Source organism: Pteronotus mesoamericanus, unplaced genomic scaffold (genome assembly GCF_021234165.1).
Source record: "Pteronotus mesoamericanus isolate MK-2021 breed Mesoamerican mustached bat unplaced genomic scaffold, CSHL_Meso_final contig_20, whole genome shotgun sequence".
Classification (NCBI taxonomy): Eukaryota; Metazoa; Chordata; class Mammalia; order Chiroptera; family Mormoopidae; genus Pteronotus; species Pteronotus mesoamericanus.
Window position 1 is genome coordinate 85,678,955 of NW_026555085.1, and position 18,118 is coordinate 85,697,072.

At 41.0% G+C, this 18,118-nt stretch overlaps 1 protein-coding gene across 1 annotated transcript in view; it reads left to right on the top strand.

Moving 5' to 3' along the window:
* Positions 1–18,118, top strand: part of ARFGEF3 (ARFGEF family member 3) — a 160,253-nt gene that overhangs the window by 133,883 nt on the left and 8,252 nt on the right. Inside the window, exons 27-33 of the mRNA XM_054570026.1 lie at positions 1,973–2,101; positions 3,627–3,803; positions 5,323–5,437; positions 6,219–6,321; positions 6,567–6,698; positions 8,103–8,224; positions 16,789–18,010. Coding sequence (XP_054426001.1) covers positions 1,973–2,101; positions 3,627–3,803; positions 5,323–5,437; positions 6,219–6,321; positions 6,567–6,698; positions 8,103–8,224; positions 16,789–18,010 — 2,000 coding nt within the window. The remainder of the gene's footprint in view (positions 1–1,972; positions 2,102–3,626; positions 3,804–5,322; positions 5,438–6,218; positions 6,322–6,566; positions 6,699–8,102; positions 8,225–16,788; positions 18,011–18,118) is intronic.

Here is an 18,118-nt window from a genome sequence, read left to right on the forward strand (position 1 = left end):
ATTTTCTTGTAAAACTCCTTAGATTCTACATATTGATTTTTAACTCATTTGAATATTTCTTGTATAATGTGTGAAATAGGGCTCTATATTTGTTTTATTTCAAGTAATAGTGATCTAGGCACCTTATATGTTGAATAAACCTTATTCTCCCCCATTGATTTGAAATATCAACTTAATCATATATTATATTGTTAGATATATACATTTATCTCCAGAATGCTCATTGTATTTCATTGATCTACCTGATTATTTCTGTGCTGGTGTCATGTTGGTTTAATTGCTGAGACTTTATAATGGTTTTAAATTTTTTAATATTTTATAATTAACTTTGGCATTTAAAAACAATAAATAAAATCAACCTGCATTTAAGAAAGAAGGAGAAGAAGAGAGATGGAACTCCTACCTTTTGCGACCACATGGATGGAACTGGAGAATATTAAGCTAAGTGAAATAAGCCAGTTGATGAAAGACAAATACCATATGAACACACCTATAAGTGGACTCTATTCAACAAAATAAACTAATGAACAAAATAAACCACAGACACAGAAACATGGAGCAGACTGAAAGTGCCCGGAGGGGATGGGGAAAGAGGACAATGGTGGAAAGAAGGGGAAGGGACTAGACAAAGAACATGTATGAATGACCCATGGACATGGACAACAGAGTGGGAATTGACTGTGGGAGCAGGGGGTGGGTGGAGGGGGGTGAAGGGGTAAAAATTGAGACAACTGTAATAGAATAAACATGATTTATAAATTTAAAAAAATAAAAATAAAAAAATTAAAAAATTAAAGTGTGTAAGGGACATGAACAGATATTTCTCAAAAAAAGATACACAGATGGCCTATAAGGGCATGAAAAGATGCTCAATATCATTAATCATTAGGAAAATATATATCAAAAGCATGATGAAGTACTAGTTTGCCACCTGCCAGGATGGCGATAGTTTAAAAAAAAACACAACAGAAAATAAGTGTTGGCAAGGATGTGGACAAATAGGAATCCTCATGGGAATGTAAAATGGTGCCGCTTTTATGGAAAACAACTTGGTGGTCCTCCAGAAAGCTAAACAGAGTTGTCATATAGCCCAGGAATGGCACACTCACGTGTGTACCCGAGAGAATTGAAAGGAGGGACTCAAACGTGCCCTCCCTTTGGGGTCACTGCAGCCGCATTCACGTTGACCGAAAGGCAGAACCAACACACATCCAACAGATGGATGGACGAAATGTGGTGCATACATACAAGGGGATATTATTTATCCATGAAAAGGAATGCAATTCTGAGACATGCTATAATATGGATGTACCTTGAAAATGTTATCCTAAGTGAAATAAGCCAGATATACAAAAAAACAAATACTTTATGATTCCACTCATGACATACCTAGATTGGGCAAAATCACACAGCCAGTAGGTTAGAGGTTACCAGAGGGGCTGGGGTGAGGGGAGAGTGGAGGTTTATTGCTTAATGGTTATAGAGAATTTCTGTTTGAGGTGATGAAAATAGATAGTCGTGATGGTTGTACAACATTGTGCATGTAATTAATACCGCTGAACTGTACACATAAAAATGGTTAGAATGGCATTTTTGTTATGTATATAATAAAATAATATTCTTAAATAATTGACTAAGGTGATAAAGCTAAAGGGACATTACGTTATTTTGCTATCATCAACTCCCAAGAAATCCGACCATCATTTCATGTAGAATTTACAAACCACATCACATTCTTCCTGCAGGGGAATAAGGGAGAAATTTGAGTAGGGTTTTTTTTTCCCTTTGACTTTGTCAGAACATGTAAATCAGAATCTGTCCATTTGTAGGCCCTGAGGGCTGCCTTGCTGGGAGGTACCTCGTATACAGAGAGCATGTGGCAGTTTAAAGACCTCTTTAACATATTTGATCTTGCAATGGGTCTGTATTACGTATAACCAAAACTCACAGATGTCTGGTGTTTGCTCCCCAGGCCTCATAGAAGTCTGGATCATCCTGCTGGAACAGCTAACGGCAGCTGTGTCCAACTGCCCGCGGCAGCACCAGCCGCCAACCTTGGACTTACTCTTCGAGCTGTTGAGAGATGTTACAAAAACACCTGGTGAATATTTCTATGTCTGTCATTTGGGGCAGGTGTTATACATACAACGTTTTTCAGGAAGGTATTTCTGTCAGTGCCTACCTGTTTCACTGCTGAGCCCTAGACAGCATAGTAGATGCTCAAGTAAATGAGAGGCTATGAGACAGTGCTGTTTAAGGTATGTCCTGTGATTATTTACAAGTCCTCCCACCAGTCCATTTACAAATAATAATGGACTGTGTGGTGGCCAGTTAGTTGAATGTGTTGGAGCCCCATGGTAATCAGGCCAAGGCTGTGGTATCAGCGCCTTTGTGAGCCAGGTGGCTTTACTATTCCATAAATACGACCCACTTCTTTGGCTGCATCTCATGTGCTCTTGTCCCTGGTGCCATTAGTAGGGCTCACTATGTCTACTATTGATATAAACAAACCACTCAAATCTATGTGCAGTATTAATTCAGCAACATCGTGATTGTATTAAAGTCATAGGTGATTAGATTTGTAAAAAGGCATTTAGTCAGTACCTAGTACCCGAATAGTACAGGAAAAGAACATCCCTTAGAAGTGTATTCCTTGTTGAATTAAGGTTAGTATACACACTTACTCATCGAAATTTTCCGAAGATTAAGGAAATTTTATAAAATTTTAGTTTTCACTAACAGAATCAGAACCACAAATGAAACCACTAGTTTATAGTAATAAGAAGGGGAGAGGTTTTATATTCAATATAAACTAATGAAGACTTGATAATTGATACTGTTTTAAAATCTATTGCAAATTTTATATTGGAATTATTTTCAGGAAAGTCATCATAGCTACTCTCATGTTAAAAAAGTTAAATCCTTTTGTAAGTAGAATTTTTAAAATTTTTCTTTCTCACAAAGATTTTCATTGTAGCATTGTGTATAAAGGAAAATAGAGAGATGCCTTAAATGTCCATCACTAGGGAATGGATAAGTAAACTGTTGCATAAACATATAATGGAATAGTACGTAGCAATAAAAATTAAGAGGATCTAAAATTGCTGACAGGGAATGACCGCTAGTACACACTGCTAGGAGCAAAATATCAACATGTAGACCAAGGTTTACATATTCCCATTTATATAAAAGTAATAAAAAAACAAAACTATATTTGTTTCATTTAAATATATATACTTACATTTTAAGGGTATTTTCTTACGTGCATATATGTATCAGTATGTTTACATCTGGCAACTAAGTAGTTGATCAAGATACTTAAGCTTTATTATTACTATTTGAATTTTTATGAATGCATGCATGTAGTGCTGGCATAACTAAAATCATGCAGAAACAAAAAAGAAAAATACCGTCGGAGACCTATATCCCTCCATCAGTGGTAAGTTGTTTTCCCTTGCACCTTCTCAGAGAACAGAGAGTGCCCTGTTCTCTGAGAAGGTGCAAGGGAAAACAACTTACCACTGGGCTTCAAAAGAGATTAAGCAATGCCAAGAGATAAAGAGCTTCCCTGGTGTCTCAGGAGAATTGCTGAGATCACAATTCTGATGCTGACTTTTCTTTTTCAGGACCAGGGTTTGGTATCTATGCAGTTGTTCACCTTCTCCTCCCTGTGATGTCCCTCTGGCTCCGTCGTAGCCATAAAGACCATTCTTACTGGGATGTGGCCTCCGCTAACTTCAAGCATGCCATTGGTCTGTCCTGTGAGCTGGTGGTGGAGCACATCCAAAGCTTTATACACTCAGGTATCTGTAGTGCCCAAGCAGTTGGCGTGGAATATTTCTTTAGTAGGAGTGACACTGTCTAAAAGTGTTTAGTAAATCCCTGATGCACACCAGTGCCTGATTTTTGTCCTGGGAATTATTAAAATAGAATTACATGGTCAACACCAGCCTTCTAATAGTAGTGTGTCAAAAAGAAAATTGGTACGGATGTCCTGTACACAATGATCAAACAGAACATTTAAAATACATATGCAGCCAAAAATAAAAAACCTGATATGGTCTAGGATATCTGTGCATTAGGAAAGGGGAAGCAAATTCAATTATATAATAAATGTAAAAAGAATAGCCCCATGGTGTGGGGGTGAGGGAGGGGTGTATCCCATTGTCCTGCTTCATCTGGGGGCGCTAGACCGAAGAGGCAGCATTTTAGAAAAGGCTGGCATTATGAGCAAGAAGTTGATTAACAGGTTAGGGGTGAAGGGAAGTTTCATTTAATATCTGTGGTACTCTGAAAAAAAGATTTGAAAGCATGGAGTGGACAGTATGTTGAAGCCAGACACTGGGGAAATACGACCATTCTGGTGCCAGTGGAGCAACATTTGTGAAATGCAGACTCATGCTCATGATTCTTGCTATGGGAACATCTGGAAATTGGAAAGCAGAAGAAACACTGCAGCTAGCTCGAGGTTGCAAACAAAAGGGAAAGGCACAGAGAACTGTAAAGGAAGGGGGAGGTGAGAGGCTCCCTTGTTGGAGGGGTTAGCGAAGTTAATGAGAACTTGACCCCAAGTGAGAGCCAAAAAGCAGAGATAAGAAATACTGTCTCTACTAAGCTTAGTAAAATGATTTAGGGGCTGAGGGAGGAGAGCGGAGAGGCTCCAGGAAACCTAACTGAGAAAAGAATTGGGTGTTTCCACATGTAAGCAATAACTATGTCCCTAGGGGTAGGTGTTCCTGGCCAGGTCATTGCTTCGTGTGGCCTGGGACCCTTGAGGATTCTACCGAAATTTTCTTCTGTGACATCACAAGGACTTTGAGGAAAAGAAAACTAATGTATTCCTTGAATTGGGCGAACAGAATGTGATTTTTGGAAGTCTCATTTTCTTTAGCCTGGCGGTAGTGTGAAGACTGAAGCCAGGCTGAAAAGGCTTAGGCAGTGGTAGAACAAGAGAGATTTTTGTTTTGTTTTGTTTTCCAACAGCATTTAATCCAATTTAATTCCACTATCAGCAGTATAGGAAGTATGTTGTTTTTCCCCCCTTTTTATAAGAATTTCAACTTTTTACTAGCTGTTTTCAGGCTACATAATATCATGTTCTATTCTACATAGATAAATTATATACTTAACTTTGAAAAATGTACATCAACATGTAAAGTGAACCACATATATCATCTTGATATGTCAAAAGTGGGTATACGTAGTTTATCACTCGGTTATTTTTTTTAATCGCTCAGACTTTCCTCTTTTGCTATAGTTGCCATTTCCAGCCATTCGTGTATAGTAGCGAGGCGTGAAACCTTGCTTTGCTTCTCCCTGTAGACATCCGGTATGAGAGCATGATCAACACCATGCTGAAGGACCTCTTTGAGCTGCTGGTCGCCTGCGTGGCCAAGCCCACGGAAACCATCTCCAGAGTGGGCTGCTCCTGTATTAGGTGAGAAGGTTTCTTGGCTCTCTATGAAATTGGAGTTGTTACTCTAAAATCCAAAGGAGTTAAATTACCTTTTGTGATAACGATTTACTCTTCAGATCTTTTAAAAATGAAAATGACTATGTGCTCATAGTATTTCTTCATTTCGGTGTTCACTTGGCAAATGCTTACTGGGTAGACATTTCACATGGTACTCCGCAGCACAGGGAGGGAGAGACGCCAAGGTCCCCACCATCAAGGAGCAGATAGCCTATTCTAAAGGACATACCAGAGTCTTGTGAAAAATCACAACAGGAAGGAGTAACTGTGAATGCCAGGAAGGGACAGCGGGGGAGTAGGGTGGCCAGCAGGGCTTTTGGTAGTAATGACACTCGATCCGGTCTCCCAAGGTAACCTTTAGACAGGTGGGGACTTTCCAAGCAGGAGAAGAACATGAATACATGGAGATAAGAATTACAAGTGACAGAAGGGGGGTTTATTGTTTTGTTTGTTATCTGTAGAGGAGTTGTGGACAACGGGGGCTAGAATGGAAAAATTAATACAGAGTATATACAGTCTTGCATGCAAGCCTAAATTTAAACATTGACCTGATGACATTTTTACATTAAAATGGTTTAGGACGTAGTGGTATGACAATGAAATACCAGATGGCCCGAGGGCAAGAATGGTGCGAGACAGCAAGACTTGTAAGGAAATTGGAATAAAAGTGTGTACGCATCTGTGAGGGTCTACGTTGTGTGGCAGTAAAATGTATGGCTTTAAGACGTCTCGTTTCTTCTGGCAGGTACGTCCTCGTGACGGCGGGCCCTGTGTTCACAGAAGAGATGTGGAGGCTGGCCTGCTGTGCCCTGCAGGACGCGTTCTCCGCCACACTCAAGCCCGTGAAGGTAAAGTGCTCGGTGCGCGAGCAGGGCCCAGTCTTCCTCAGCTCCCCGGGGCCCGTCAGGTTGGCCACCTGGATTCCGCCTTCCTCCTCGTAGCAGGCGGTCTCACCTGAAATCTTGCAGAGGGTGAGAAAACAGCAGTTGGGTCAGTGTTTCTGTCCCAGACACAGTGACATTGTCAGACTCAAGGTAGAGCCTGGAGCCACAACCCCAGGCGCACCCGGTGGACAACTGCTGTTTCTCCGCAGGATCTGCTGGGCTGCTTCCACAGCGGCACTGAGAGCTTCAGCGGGGAAGGCTGCCAGGTGAGGGTGGCGGCCCCCTCCTCCTCCCCCAGTGCCGAGGCCGAGTACTGGCGCATCCGAGCCATGGCTCAGCAGGTAAGGGCTTTTGATCCCAGGGGCTCTAGAAGCTTGGCGTGCTGCTGGGAGCCCCTGCTGAAGGTCCTCTATCAGCAAGCTGCCTTTCATTCCCCGAGGGGCCTGTACCCCCTGCCTCCGACCTCTTGCCAGAAATGACTTGACCCCAATCGACAGCATTATGGTTCTCCCCACCATCGCTTGTTTGCTGCATCCTCCAGAGCTCAGATCAAATCAAGTCCTTTTTCCACTTGCCCATGCACTTCATACCTAGCTTGGTTTTTGGGCTACGTATGAGTATTTGCTTACATGTTATTGTTACTGCTAGATTATGAATGCCTAAGGATGACAAACTTATTTGATATTTTTCTTTTCTCCCAGAGTACAGAACTTAACATTGACAAGTTTCTTAAAAAATTTGAGTTGAATATAGCTGATCAGTAAAATTAAAATATACTTACCCATGTAGGTTTCACCCTGTGCTTTTTCTTCTGGCACATGTCAAACATTATAATATATCTGGCTAGGAATGATAATAATAGAGAAGCCAAAGGGGCGGTCCTCCAAGGGGGTGGCTTCTCTAAAAAGAAACTATTACACCTGGCTAGATAAAGAATGTTCCCATGAGCATGCAGCAGTCTTTCAACCACATCCCACCACACAGTGAGAGTGAGAAAATGTGAGTGGAATACTGTTCTGCAATAGATCATTAATGGAGAACAGCAGAGACCGTTTAGCGAATCTTCCACATCTTAATATTTCTCTTTCTTCCGCAGTCGCAAACCTTCCTCCTATTTTTGCTCTTCACATAACCCACTATTCAATAATCTGATAATTCTTACAAAATTTGGAAAGACAAAGTTCCTTGCAAATCCTCCTGTTTTCAAAGGGAAGTAGTGAATGTAGGCTAAGCCACGTGCAACAGAGTCATTTGGATCAGAATCCAGGAAGTGGTCACTCTTTTCTTAGTCCCTCCTCCTCTCGGGACTCGTGATGCCCCCCATTTGCTCTCGAGACAGTGGGAGAAGTCCTGATCAACTACTTTTTTTTTGTATGTCACAATCAGAATTTTTGTACAAACCTAGCCCCTCTTTATTTACTTCTAATTAATATTAAATATCAGGGCCTGCTCTTTGGAGTGCAATGCTGTATCACGTGCTCGAAGTAGTGGTATTAGCAGTGTCAGCAGCTGACATTTACTGAATATTTGCTCTTCTGTTCTAATGCTTTGCCTACGCAATACATAAATCATTCGTTTAAGTCTCTTGACAAATATACAAAGAAGGGAACTGTTATAGGAATCTCATCCTATAGATGAGAAAATGAGTAGAGACAGTAAGCAACTTGCCCCAGGCACCCAGCAAACCTTAGGGTCAGGTCGGGGACGGCAGGAGCTCTGAGCTGTACCTCTGTGTGCCCATGCAGGTGTTTATGTTGGACACCCAGTGCTCACCAAAGACCCCGAACAACTTCGATCATGCTCAGTCCTGTCAGCTCATCATTGAACTGCCTCCTGATGAAAAGCCAAACGGACACACCAAGAAGAGGTAAGAGCGAAGCTTCCATCTGCAGGGCGCTTACAAACAGGAGAGTCCGCTTATTCCCAGTTTTTGCTCATCGTAGTCCAAGCTTTCTCTAAGAAAATCAGAATTTTTGCAGAATCATTTAGTAATAGTTTTCATAAGAAATTGTTAGTCTTTTAACCATATTTCCCACATTTCAGATGTATTCGTTTGTAGGGCTGCCACAAAATGTACCAGAGACTGGGTGGCTTAAACAACAGAAATGTCTTTTCTCACAGCTCTAGAGGCCGGAAGTCAGAGAGCGAAGTGTTGCCGGGTTGGTTCTTCCAGGTTTCCAGGTGGGGGGTTCCCGCCTGTGTTTTCTCATGGCCTTTCCTCTGTACTTGTCTGTGTCCTCAACTTCTCTTTTTTATAGGGATACCAGTCATATTGGATTAGGGTCACCCTAATGACCTCTTCTTGATCTAATTATTTCTTTAGAGACCTTTCTCCGAGGATAGTAACATTCTGAGGTACTGTGGGTTAGGGCTACCGCTTAGTGTGTCCATAGCATTATACATGTGGTAAGCTTTTTTTTTTTTAATAATTGTACTTTGAGATGTGATTCGTATTGTATCAGTGAGATATACATAAAGTTCTTATGAACAAAACAGCTGTCAGGAGACAAAAAAGATCTGTGCTCTGCCACAAGAAACCTGTCTTTTGTCAATACAGGCAGACCTCAGGAATACTGTAGGTTCGGCTCCAGATCACCATGTCAGTAAAGCAAGTAGCACAACAAGGCAAGGCATAATTTTTTTTTTTTTTTTTTTTTTTTTTTTTTGCTGGTGGAGGGTCTTGCCTTCAATTGTTAAAAATCACATCTGTGAAGTTCAGTAAAACAAGATGTGTCTATACTGTCATCCTGCCTAAAAACTCCTGTTCTTGAAGATGAAGGCAGTGACTGAAGTTTTTCTTGTTTAAACATCCAACAAATGTGCTGTAATGATGATAAGTATTTGAGCATAATATGTGAAGTACAGTGACTAGATATTTCCATTCCCGTTTATCTGTGAGGAAACGTTCAGAGAGGCTGATCCACTTCCCCAGGGACACACGACTGGGAAGGGGTGGAGCCAGAATCCAAACTATTTCCATTTTAGGGAGAATATGTGATTTTTCCAAAAGTTATAATGGTTTAATGAATATAGCCATTTCAGTGAAATTTCCAGGTACAATTTTTTTAGTCAAGTGTGTGGTACATAAAAAAGAATATATGGAAGGTCAAAAGTTATAAAGAATAAATAAAAACTAAAATAACCATGAACTTGTTGCCTACCTTCAGAAATAGAACTTTTCCAATATCCCACGTGCTCCCCCTAATTCTATGCCTTGTGTCCCTCTACTGCCAGTCACTCATTTTTGTAGGTGTTGATCCGTTTTTATCTATTTTGAGCACCAAATATTGTATACTCCTTCTCATATCTTTGAAGCATTGATCTGTTTCAGACTTTCAATTTTTTCTACCTGTTTTCTTTTTCTTTTTTTTTTTTATTTCTAGCTCCCTTCCAGCCCATTATTCTTGCTGAAAATAGTTTTTGAAGTAAAAATGGGGGACAGGAGTAATAGACGGAATTCACATTATTAAATAAAACAAGAAAATATGCTAAGATTTCTATGCTATTTGCTTAATAGTTTTAAAACATTAAGATTTAAAATTTATCAACATGGTTCATCAGTTTATTTGGTACTTTTAATGGATACTCAGCCCCGCAATGAAATAAAGTAAAGCACATAGACACAAACACTAAATTTTTTAGTAGAAGCTGTTGTGCCTAAAGCATTCCCTAACATAAAGTATTTTGCATTCTTGGATTTGATGCAGCGAAGTCCTCATAGGATGCAGTAAAAGATGAGTTAGACCTAAGAAAAGTTTGTATATGCTGGTCAGCTACATCCTCAAAGGTCCACATTGAAATCACCCATGGACCAAAAAAAAAAAAAAAATGAAATTAAATCCAGATTGCAACTCTTAAAAACAAAACCTAGATTTCTCTTTAAGTCAGTTTGACATTGATAACCCAAGCTTTACACAATTCACATAATCTTAATGGAGCTTTAGGTTGTACCATCAACCCTTGAACAACACGGGTTAAGAGTGCCAACCTCCCACATAGTCAAAAATCCACATTTGACTCCCCTAAAACTAAACTACTTATAGCTTGCTGTTGACCAGAAGCTTTACTGATGATATAAACAGTTGATTAACACATATTTTGTATATGTATTCTTACAACAAAGTAAGCTAAAGGGAATATTATTAAGAAAATCATCATAGAGAAAACATATTTACAATGTTTATTGAAAAGTCAGCCACTTCTTACACAGCTCAATTATCCAGTCTGGAGACTCACTTCCCTTTGCACTTTGCATCAGAAGCAGAAAGGGAAGGTGTAAGCTTCCACACTTCACAGCCCCCTTCTTAAAGGGTGTCCTGAGAACAAGGTTGAAGCCATTCAGGTGCCGCAAATTGAAAAATTATCTGTGGATTTTTGTTCGCTTCAGATCTTAAGAGTTGCATATCTATAAACGGTTATTTCACTTTTTGTCTGTCTTTCTGAAATTTTGACCTTTTCACCACTGCTTCTCTGTCCACTGCTTTCTTATTACTGCATCATTTATCTTGAACCTAAAATAAGAGGATTTTCTGTCCTTTTTCACAGGCACAGTTAGCCATTTTACATCCTAAACCATCAAAGGGAATTTCTTGCTTGATAAAGGTGGTTCCACTTTTCACGGCCTTGCGTCAGCCCTCTTTTTAAATGTTTGCCGGCCCAGGGCTTTCCATCCCTCAGGGACGGTAACGGGACACATCCTGGGGCTGTGGTGGTCACTCCTGCAGAGGACAGGCCGAACTCACCCCTCTGGTCGCGGCTCCTGCGTCAGGAGTGCGGGCTGCCCGGGGAGAGGGGATGGCAATGGTGTGACAGAGCCAGTCCTCAAGGACAGCATCTCCTCCAGGCGGTGGCCTGTTCAGGCGCCTGCACAGAGAACCAATATTTTGTTACTTGGTGTTTGGGGGTTTTTTGAGACTTAGCGCCACTGTCCCCAGACTTTTTCCCAGCCCATGAGAACTTTGAAGTGTGTGGGGAAGACAGACAAGGGAGCAGAAGGATTTGCCTTTGTAGTTAGGCTCCTCGAGTTGTGCACAGGAAGCCCTAGACCGACCTGGTGCCTTTGAGAGCCCTCTGCTTCAGAATAATGCACATTCAGGGTTCCTAATACCTTAGGTAACTCTCCAAAAATGAGTTATGTAGGAGCTGAGGAGGGAGGAGGAGGAGAGTTCATTATTTAGTGGGAATAGAGGTTCTGTTTGGGATGATGAAAAAAGTATTAGAAATAGAGAGTGGCAACAGTTGCCCAGCATGGCTTTTGTACTTTTTAAATTGGTTAAAATAGTAACTTTCTTATGTATATCTTACACACAAAATAATAAAGTTCCTTAAGTGGTGTGTAAGAAAGGCTTATGGTTTGTGAATGACAGTTCTTTGCTACCTCCTCATTCCCTTTTTGTTGAGCATACTCTTTCCCCCCAGAGAACTACTGCCTTTCAATGTAGGGAAGGATTTTTGTTCTTTCCTGCTGGCTGAAAAGAACTTTTTCAGGGACACTGGTGTCATGATAGCGTGACACTACCCCTTCGTGTCTCTTTTCCAATCTACAACTGGTGGGACATCTATAACCCAACAAAGGCACCTCTGCTCAACATACGAGGGTGCCTGAGGGAGCCACACATCAGGACCTCTGAATACGGGCGATTGGAACGATGAGAGGAGGCATAACGGGGGACAGACAGGGATGGCCCCGCAGCCCTGGCCACTGCCGCTGAGCCCCGCTGCCCCAGCAAAAGCAGTGGAGGAGGTAGGGTGCGGCCCCCACAGCTCAGCTCAGGGCAAGAGGGTCAGCATCTGAGAATCCAGCTCCTTTCCCACTGTGGTGCTCGCAGCTCCAGGGAGACCAGGGGCAGCACTGAAGACATATCTACCACCTCCAGGCCATGGCCCAGCAGCACCAGTAGCTGTAGAGAAACAGGTAGTTGTACAACGGGCTTGGGAGCCCGCTGCTCCCCCGACCTGCCTCGTCCCCTCGCCGCAGTGATGCCCAGGGACCCCAGCGACCTGAACACAGTGAGGGTCTCCCTCACCCTGGTGACATGGGTGATGGCTCCCACAACGGCATTTTAACCTGCTCAACTGTTAAAATCGAAAAGTACCTAAATAAGAAAGACGTTCACTACTTCAAATACAGAGGAACAACCAAGGTAGCATGAGTAGCCCCAAGAGAAAAGACCAAGTTTCCAGAAACCAAAGTCATAGAAGAAGGTGACCTCAAGGATAGAGAATTTAAAATGGCAGTCAGTTCAGTGAGCTCAGGAATAAAATTAATGAAGAGGAGTATCTTACCAAAGAAACTAACACTCTGGAAAAGAACCAAACAAATTCTGGAGCTGAAGAACCCAATAAATGAGACGAAGAACGTGCCCATGTGGAAGAGAATTAGCAAGCTCAGAGGCAAAAATCTAGGCATGATTCAGGTAGAAAAGGAAAGAAGAGTAAGGTTTTTTGAAAATGAAAGAACTGTATGAGAACTACCTGTGCTAGAAAGGACAACGTAAGGGTAATGGGCGTCCTAGAATTAGAGGAGAGGACAGAAGCCGACTTGGAGAACATACAAGGGCAAGAAACTAGCAAAAAAAACACACCTAATTATCTAAAGCAACAAGACCTTCTCTAAGACATATCTTACATTAATACTGTCAGAAGTCAGTGATAAAGAGAATTCCCAAGGCGGCCAGCTGGAAAACCACAGTCATCTATAAAGGAAACCCCGTCAGGCTGTCATTAGATATGTCAGCAGAAACTCTACAGGCGAGGAGAGAAGGAGTGATATATTCACAATATTGAAAGGCAGAAACCACCAGCCAAGAATGCTCTATCCAGCAAAGTTATCCTTCAAATATGACAAGAAATAAAGGCTTTCCCAGACCAACAAAAGCTGAGGGGATTGGGCACCACAGGACCTACTGTACCAGAAATGCTGGGGGAGCCCTTCTACCTGAAACAAAAAGACAAAAGTACAGAAAACTTTGAGTGAAGTGGCAGAGAGAAGCAGAAAATTGCCCCTCTACTTCAGAATAGGGTGTTAAGCACTTAATTATAACACAAAAGTTAAAGAGGAAAGAGCATAAAAAATAATCATAGTTCCTACAGTTTGGTGATGAACACCCAACATAAAAAGGCATAGTGTGACAACAAAAACATAGAAGGGGAAGAGTAGGAGGAGGGAAGCTGTATAGGCAAACAAAGATAACATTCTATCGGAAGAAAAAGTACTATTTTACCTATATTTTATACAAACCTCATGGTGATCACAGAACAAAATATGGAACTGTGATATGAAACATTAAGAAGAAACAGAAAATCCATATAGAAACTTACCATTAAACTAAAATAGAAACAAGAGAAAAACAATGGAGATACAGAGCAATCAAAAAAAAACAAAAGATAAAATGCCAGTAGTAAGTCCTAACATAATCACCCTAAATGTAAATGGACTGAATTCACCAATCAGAAGGCACAGAGTAGGGTTATAAAACAAGACCCAACTATTAGGTTGGCCAAAAGTCCATTTCATTTTTTCCATCAAATAAAAGACACATTTTTCATTTTTACCAATAACTTTACCAACTTGGATATCCGAGTACGGCGGCTGTCTTCCACTATTGGCTTCTAGTGGGTGGAGGCCAGGGGTGCTGCCAAACATCTTCGGATGCATGAGACAGCCCTGCAGCAAAAACTTATTTGGCCAAAATGTCAGTAGTACCACGAAACTTCACAAACCACTTTTGACACAGTCAGTCTCAGCTCCTTCTCCATATGCTGCACAAATCTTTATTTTTTTTTTATTTCAGCTGTATTTTTACTTTTCTTGAAATAATAAAGCATAATATGCCAAAAATGTTGCATATCTTCTTCCATCTTCAATATTAAAATGGCTGCATAAAAATTCACCAATTTGGTAAGTTTTTTTTAATGCACACTAATTTAACAGCTGCCACAATACAATCTAACAAAATTATTTCAAGTGACGTTAAAGACAACTAAACACTACTATAGCCATCATACAGAAAAAATGTAATGGACTTTTTGGCCAACCCAATAGTAGGATACTTTAACACACCAGTGGATAGATCATCCAGATAGCAAATTAAAAAAATTAAAATTATGTCAAGCATCATTTCAGACCAGGGTACGAAACTTGAAATCAACTACAATAAGAAAGCTGGAAAAATCACAAATATTTGGATATTAAACAAGATGCTACTGAAAACTATTGGATCACTGAGAAATAAAAGAAGAAAGCAAAAGATACATAGAGACAAATGAAAATGCAACATATCAAAATCTTTGGGATGCAGCAAAAGTGGTACTACGAAGGAGGTTTATAGCAATACAGATCTACCTTAAGAAACGAGAAAATTCTCAAAACAGTCTAGCACTTCACCTTAAATAACTAGAAAAAGAAGAATAAAGCAAGCCCAAAATGTGTAGAAGGAAAGAAAAAATATCAGCAGAAATAAATGAGAGACTAAAGAACAATAGAAAAGATTAATGAAATGCAGAGCTGGGCTTTTGGAAAGATAAAATTGACAAACCTTCAGCTAGACTCACAAGGGAAGTGAGAAGACTCGAATAAAATCAGCAATGAGAATAGTTACAGCGATATCATAAAAATACAAAGAATCATAAAAGAATAATATGAGGCTATATGCCACCGAATTGGACAACCTAGAAGAAATGGATAAATTCTTAGAATCATACAGACTTCCTAAAGTGAATCATGAAAAAATAAAAATCTGAATAAACCAGTCACTAGTAAGGAAACTGAAAGAGTAATCAAAATCTCCCAAAAAACAAAAGTCTAGGACCAGATAGCTTCACTGGTGAACTCTACCAAATATTCAAAAAAGATTTAACATATTCTTCTCAAACTCTTCCAAAAAATTGAAGAGGAGGGAATGCTTCCTAACTCATTTTATGAGGCCAACATTACCCTGATACCAAAACCAGGTAATGACGCATCAAAAAAAAAATTATATGCCAATATCTCTGATGAACATAGACGCAAAAATTCTTAACAAACTACTAGCAAATCAAATACAACAATACATTAAAAGGATCGTACAGCACCATCAAGCAGGATTCGTTTCAGGAATGCACAAGGATGGTTGAACATCCACAGATCATGTGACACACCATGTTAACAGAATGAAGGATAAAAATCATCTGTTCAGTAGATTCAGAAAAAGCATTTCATATGCTACAACATCCTTTTATAAAAACTCTCAATAAAATGGGTGTAGAAAGACAATACCTTAACACAGTAACAAATCCACAGGTACCATCGTACTCAATGGTGCAAAACTAGAAGCTTTTCCTGTGAGATAAGGAAGAAGACACGGATGCCCCCCCTCACCACTCTACTCAGCGTAGTACTGGGAAGTCTAGCCACAGAGCTCAGCAAGTAAGAGAAATAAAAGCCATCTAAATTAGAAAGAAAAAATAAAATTGTCACTATTTGCAGACATGATTTTATATGCAGAAAACTTGAAGGACTCCATCAAAAAAAAACTTTTAAAAATAATAAACATGCAATAAAGTTGCAGGTCACAGAATCAATATACAGAAATCTGTTGTGCCTCTACATACTGATATAGAACTATAAGAAAGAGAAATGAAATAAACAATCCCGCTTACAGTAGCAACAAAAAGAATACAATACATAGGAATAAACTTAGCAAAGGCAGTGAAAAGTCCTGTACACTGAAAACTGCAAGATATTGTTGAAAAAAATTGAAGAAGACACAAAAAAATAGATACTCCATGTTCTTGGATTGGAGGAGTAAACATGTTCATATTATTGAAAGCGATCTACAGATTCAGTGCAATCTCTGTTAGAATCCCAATGGCATTTTTCATAGAAATAGAACAAAAATGTTTGGCTCTCTTTCATGATGCACGCTGGAAGCACTGAACCTTTTACATATATGCATCTAAAGCCTTAACAGTTAATGCTGGTAAATAATTTTGGCCCTTAGAAAGCTATACTTGAGTAAGAATGCTAAAAACTTCGGGTTTAAGAAAAAAATCCTCTTAAAATTAATAAAGCTCAACAGAAATTGTTACTTTTTGATTTGATATGTTAATTTATTACTCATAACAATAGGAAATAAAATGTGTCCTATCCCAAAATTGTGATTATATAAAACAGTTGTTACAAAACTCTCCTGTTACTTGCCTTAGACTTATAGATAATTTCTAATCAGTATCATAACAATTATATAGCTCCTAGACTTTTAAAAAGTGTCAGGAATTCCATTTTTTATTATTTAAATTGTTATTGTGTAATGCCTCTTTTTAAGGAAGGCATTAAAATACAAGTAATTTAGTTTGTAATTTTGCATATGTCATTGTGAATTGAATATAGCACTTAAAATATCTCATACAAGGCAGAAGGCTACTAATCAATCCCTTTCTTTTCATTTGAAGTGTTTCTTTCAGGGAAATTGTGGTGAGCTTGCTGTCTCATCAAGTGTTACTCCAGAACTTATATGATATCTTGTTAGAAGAGTTTGTCAAAGGCCCCTCTCCCGGAGAGGAGAAGGCGATCCAAGTGCCAGAAACCAAGCTGGCCGGCTTCCTCAGATACATCTCCATGCAGAACCTGGCCGTCATATTTGACCTGCTGCTGGACTCCTACAGGACAGCCAGAGAGTTTGACACCAGCCCTGGGCTAAAGTGCCTGCTGAAGAAAGTGTCTGGCATCGGCGGTGCTGCCAACCTCTACCGCCAGTCTGCCATGAGTTTTAACATCTACTTCCACGCGCTGGTCTGTGCTGTTCTCACCAATCAAGAAACCATCACGGCCGAGCAGGTGAAGAAAATCCTTTTTGAGGACGATGAGAGAAGCACAGATTCGTCGCAGCAGTGCTCATCAGAAGATGAAGACATTTTTGAGGAGACTGCCCAGGTGAGCCCCCCGAGAGGCAAGGAGAAGAGGCAGTGGAGGGCTCGGATGCCATCCTTAAGTGTCCAGCCCATCAGCAATGCAGACTGGGTGTGGCTGGTCAAGAGGCTTCACAAGCTGTGCATGGAGCTGTGCAACAACTACATCCAGATGCACTTGGACCTGGAAAACAGTATGGAGGAAGCGCCCATCTTCAAGAGCGACCCATTCTTTATCCTTCCCTCCTTCCAGTCCGAGTCATCCACCCCGTCCACCGGGGGGTTCTCGGGGAAAGATACGCCTTCCGAGGATGACCGAAGCCAGACACGGGACCACGTAGGCGAGCCCCTGAGCCTGCGGGCGGGCAGCGGGGAAACACTGATGCTGCCCCCAAGCCCCAAGGTGGAGAAGAAGGACCCCAGCAGGAAGAAGGAGTGGTGGGAGAACGCAGGTAACAAAATCTACACCATGGCCGCCGACAAAACCATCTCAAAGCTGATGACAGAATACAAGAAGAGGAAACAGCAGCATAACTTGCCCACGTTCTCCAAAGAGGTCAAAGTGGAGAAGAAGGGAGAGCCTCTGGGTACGAGGGGCCAAGGATCCCCACTGCTTCAGCGTCCTCAGCACTTGATAGACCAAGGGCAGATGCGGCACTCCTTCAGTGCAGGCCCCGAGCTGCTGCGGCAGGAGAAGAGGCCCCGCTCGGGCTCCACCGGCAGCTCCCTGAGTGTCTCTGTGAGAGACGCCGAAGCACAGATCCAGGTGGGTTCCCGCGGGCCGCCCCAAGCCAGCGGATTGCCTGCGACGAAGACGTGGGGGGCTGTCTGTATCGGTCTGGCTGTGGGAAACTGACATTTTATTGGTAGACAA